The sequence below is a fragment of the Eurytemora carolleeae genome, unplaced genomic scaffold (genome assembly GCF_000591075.1).
Source record: "Eurytemora carolleeae unplaced genomic scaffold, Eaff_2.0 scaffold272, whole genome shotgun sequence".
NCBI classification, from domain to species: domain Eukaryota; kingdom Metazoa; phylum Arthropoda; class Copepoda; order Calanoida; family Temoridae; genus Eurytemora; species Eurytemora carolleeae.
In genome coordinates, this window is record NW_019396689.1 from 26,305 (window position 1) to 31,667 (window position 5,363).

The 5,363-nt window shown below is 32.7% G+C and overlaps 1 protein-coding gene across 1 annotated transcript in view; it reads left to right on the forward strand.

The window, feature by feature from the left end:
- Window positions 1–2,478: 2,478 nt before the first annotated feature.
- LOC111707405 (uncharacterized) overlaps window positions 2,479–5,363 on the forward strand; it is a 4,766-nt gene continuing 1,881 nt past the window's right edge. Inside the window, exons 1-5 of the mRNA XM_023480509.1 lie at window positions 2,479–2,547; window positions 3,083–3,174; window positions 3,456–3,540; window positions 3,848–3,894; window positions 4,817–4,921. Of these exons, the coding sequence (XP_023336277.1) occupies window positions 2,479–2,547; window positions 3,083–3,174; window positions 3,456–3,540; window positions 3,848–3,894; window positions 4,817–4,921 (398 nt within the window). The remainder of the gene's footprint in view (window positions 2,548–3,082; window positions 3,175–3,455; window positions 3,541–3,847; window positions 3,895–4,816; window positions 4,922–5,363) is intronic.

Genomic DNA, 5,363 nt, shown 5'->3' on the forward strand with positions numbered 1-5,363 from the left:
TTATTGTTTATTAACTCAACGTTATTTCCTATTTCATTATCTATCAACTTTCAACAAATCTCCTTGCAACAATTTCAAAACAAAAGAAAGTTTGCCAATACCCGCCGGAATCACAGCTCCCCGCCGGGAATATCAACAAAGTTACTTAACACAGGACCTGCCGGTGTCATCCCGAGATCATGTTCATATCGTAAACAACCAATATTTCTAGTTCTATATGCTAATTTGTCCTCTTTACAACAGTTCCACAATTCGCTAATTCATTGAATTGTATGTTTCCGGCAAGATCAATTTAATTACAAATTCATTTATTCCCCAAATAAAAAGTATAAATAAACATTTTCATATTTTTCCTGGAAATTAACTTCCAATATTAGTAAAAGAATCGAATTTATTCAATTAACAGACTTAATCTGTCTTATCTGTCCAACTTTATTCCTGTAATTTCAAACCAAATAAAACATTTGTAAATAAAGGAAAAAAAAACCAGTCGAAATATGCCGCAAACCACAGTTCCCTGCCGAGAACTGTGGCAAAGTTACCTCACAAATGAAATCAAACTCGTTTATAAAATATTTTAATTCAATCTATTTCCCTCTCTTCATTCAATTGCATTCATTTATATTCCCTCAAAGGAAACAATCTTGCATGCACGACAACAATGTAATATCTCCAGTTTATCAATCAATCAATCATGTAATAATCAATATTCATTTAATTTAATTTAACATCCAATTCTTTGGACTACCCTTTAACTAGCAACAGATTATTCATGACATCGTAGTTCTGTACCAACTTTGATAGTCCGACAATGTTAATAATATTCCTACATGTGGTGCAAAATATGTAACTTGTACTGTAACAATCAATCAATCAAACCCACTATGTAAATATTTAGGGGATATGGTTCTAATTTTTCTCGTCTATAAGCCTTTATATCCTCGAACCCCTCCTGGGGCCACTGTGAACCATATCCCTAATGTAACCCTGTTTCGAAAGTCGTCTCCGACAAATTGTATCTCCGTTGAATCCGTTGAGTACTCCGGCCACCCGCCAAACCAAACCTTGCCAAGGATTTTGCATAAATAACCTCATGGAGCTAGTAAAACTCAAAGTGCATTAAAAGAACCCATTTAAACATAATTTTCAGTGAATCATTTGCAATCAAATAGTGAACTTATTTAATCAGACGAAATATTTATTTTCAGAAGAATTAAATTTGCTTTAGACTTCTGTACAAACAACTTTTCGACCCAACACAGTTTTCTAGATTGTAAGTTCCATTCACAACAGTACCTTTTAAACCTTTTATTAATCAGTTCACAACAGTGCCTTTAAACCCTTTATTTATCGATTTACAACAGAAAAAAAAATATGATCCCCAATCCTGCTAAACCCACTAAACCTAAAATCTCCAATCCTACTAAACCTACAAAACCTAGAATTCCAATACTCATTTATTGATAATAAAAAAACATTCAACTGTTTAATCTTTATCAACAATTATTATTTATATGCATGTACGCCAATAACAATTTGTATTTTGTAGGAAACCTCGTTACTGAAATATACTTTTTCAAGAAGTTATCATCTATCTGTGTCTGGTAGAAAAGAGTGTTTTCCTTGCCAACTTGCCTTTCCCTCTTTCGAGTATTATTCCTTTTGTTCAGCTCACAATATTGGTTTGAACAACCCCGAGAACAGAAAACAAAGTTTGTAAAAGTTTAAGTTAGTACTTAAATCGTTCTATGTGTATTTTTGTTTAAAGTCAAAAAACTTGAACTACAATATCAATTATTATAGGCAATATATACGACGGAGACGACCTTATTTATTCAGTTTTGATTGTTACAAAGCTTCTACGAATTTCAAGTTTTGTAAGTAATCAAAGAGAAGCTTTTTTGACAGCTTCTCTTGACTTCTATGTTTATTTGTATCCATGCTCTTTAACAGCTTGATATACAGAGCGTCCCATATCATATTAGCTTATCTCCAAGCTTTAACGCCAAAATAAAACCGTAATACCCAAAAAATTTCTATTTTCCGCAAGAAAATTCTTATACTAGCCTTATTGAATTTTTCAAAATGATTTATTCTTCTTAAATTTTCTGATTAGTCCCGAAAATCGTAATTTAGACCGACTGAGATCTAATATGATGTGGGACACCCTGTAGATCAAAATTTAAATTTAAAGTCGTCTTCGTTGCAATGAAATTATCGCTTAACATTGTATGTTATATATGCATTTTATATATAGAGGTGGTTAAGGTTGTACTACAAGAAGATGGTTAGTGACTCCTGGAGTATTATGATGGAGTACTTATACACTTTATATATCTAGGAGTGGAAAAACGTACTCCTACAGGGTTTTAGTAGATGGTTAGTGACTCCTCCTGGAGTACTAGGATGGAGCACCTATACAGTATTCACTATTTATATCTAGGAGTGGAAGAATGTACTCCTACAGGAGATTTGTAGATGGCTGGTGACTTCTTGAGTACTAGGATGGAGTACTTATACACTTTATATATCCAGGAGTGGAAGAATGTACTCCTATAGAAGTTCCGTTTATGGCTGGTGACTTCTTGAGTACTAGGATGGAGTACTTATAAAGTATACACTTTATATCTAGGAGTGGACGAATGAGCTCCTACAGGAGTTTAGTAGATGGCTGGTGACTCCTTGAGTACTAAAATGAAGTACTTATACACTAAATATATCTAGGAGTGGAAGACTTTACTTCTACAGGAGTTTAATAGATGGCTGGTGACTCCTGGACTACTAGGATGGAGTAATTATACTCTACATATATCTAGGAGTGGAATAATGTACTCCTATAGAAGTTTAGTAGATGGCTGGTGACTCCTGGAGTACTAGGATGGAGTACTTATACACTATATATATCTAGGAATGGAAGACTTTACTTCTACAGGAGTTTAGTAGATGGCTGGTGACTCTTGGAGTACTAGGATGGAGTACTTATACACTCTAGGAGTGGAAGACTTTACTTCTACAGGAGTTTAGTAGATGGCTGGTGACTCCTGAAGTACTAGGATGGAGTACTTATACACTATATATCTAGGAGTGGAAGACTTTACTTCTACAGGAGTTTAGTAGATGGCTGGTAACTCCTGGAGTATTAGGATGGAGTACAACTCTAGAGGATATTTGGTCAAGGAACATATCCAACATAATTTAACTACACAGTGAGGGATACATACAGGAAGGGGTTTTAAAGGAAAATATGTGGTTGTGAAGGGAAGGATGTGGTTGTGTAGGGAATTATGGGGTTGTGAAGGGAAGGATGTGGTTGAGAAGTGAAGGATGTGGCTGTGAAGGGAAGGATGAGAATTTAAAGGAAAGGATGTGGTTGTGAAGGGAAGTATGAGGATGTAAAGGGAAGGATGTAGTTGTGATGGGAAGGATGAGAGTGTAAAGTGAAGGATGTGGTTGTGAAGGGAAGGATTACCTGAGAATGAAGGACGAATAATTATTACCTACAATGATGTTCATACAGACAACAAGGTTTTTTTCCCAGAGGTAAAAAATATTTAAAAACCTTTATATTTTTTAAAATAAACATTGTCGAACATTTCTTGATTGTATGGTTTAAAGGGACTGTATGTAGACGTAGATTAATGTAACCCTCCATTGTAAAGAGTGACATGTCGGATTCACAACGGTATCCTTAATTGATTATTTTCTACTGCGTGTTTTCTTTGAATCATCTTGCGCATTTCTGCTTAAGAAACTTTTAAAACAAAGGTCGCCATGTCAATCGAGTATATCCTTCACAATGGCAGACCCTTTCAAATATTTAAATTTTTTTACACATTTGAAGTTTTAGGTTTTGGAAAGATGGGGGAATGTTGATGAACCCGAGGATCTCAGAAGGAAATTATTACACAAAATAATCTAAATTAATCTGAAATAATCTAAAATAATCTGAAATAATCTGGAATAATCTAAAATAATCTAAAATAATCTGGAATAATCTGGAATAATCTGAAATAATCTGAAATAATCTAGAATATTCTAAAACAATCTGAAATAATCTAGAACAATTAAAATTAATCTGGAATAATATAAAATAATCCGAAATAATCTAGAATAATTAAAAATAATCTGAAATAATCTAGAATAATTAAAAATAATCTGAAATAATCTAGAATAATTAAAAATAATCTGAAATAATCTAAAAAAATCTGAAATAATCTGAAATAATCTAGAATAATTAAAAATAATCTGAAATAATCTAAAAAAATCTGAAATAATCTGAAATAATCTAGAATAATTAAAAATAATCTGAAATAACCTAGAATAATTAAAAATAATCTGAAATAATCTAAAATAATCTGAAATAATCTGAAATAATCTAGAATAATTAAAAATAAAATGAAATAATCTAGAATAATTAAAAATAATCTGAAATAATCTAGAATAATTAAAAATAATCGGAAATAATCTAAAATAATCTGAAATAATCTGAAATAATCTAGAATAATTAAAAATAATCTGAAATGATCTAAAATAACTTAAAACAATCTGAAATATTTCAGAATAAATTCAGCTTAATGTCAACTCAAAATCGTGTGTTCAAATTCTTTTTCGGAAGATATTTTGACAAGAAGTCAAAGACAATATTTGGACCGAGCACCGCGGCAAAGACAATATTTGGACCGAGCACCGCGGCTGGGATAATCCACAAGTTTCAATAAATATAAGATATGCAGATTTTTAATTGAAGAGCATTCAATATTACCAAAAACTTGTCCAATCCCTCGATATTGTTAGTGTAAGAAGAGTAGATAACCAGGTACCTGGAGGTGGAGGTGGAAAATGCCGCAAACAATTCTAAATATCAACCCTGGAAACCAAACTGCCAGCTCACACCAACAGAGTTGGACATTATTCTTGGCAGGTTGTTTTTTGTACACTTTGCAATAACATACTTCTATATATATACTTTAACTGACTGATTGACTGTCCGGTTGTCTTCAAAAGTTTTTGATTTTCGTTAAATTTTGAAAATCCATGCCGAAAACAAAGTTGTACAACAGCAACATTTTTCCAGTTTTGTTTCATTCATGAGAAAATGCTGAAAGATTGAACGACAGTTAAAATTTGAAATAGAAGATGGCCGCGAAGCGCCCTAATAGGCTGATAATATAAGTTTTTTTTTCAACTTGGTTAAATCTAAGAAAGAAGTATATACAAGGATTCTTTACTAAAACTTAAAATGGGGCAAGAAATATATAGACCAGGAACCGCCATATCTGATGCGTCAAATTTGTGTACTGCAGTGGGAGGCGATCAAAACAAAGAATTCAGGGGCAAAACATCAATTATGAGGGGGGGGGGGG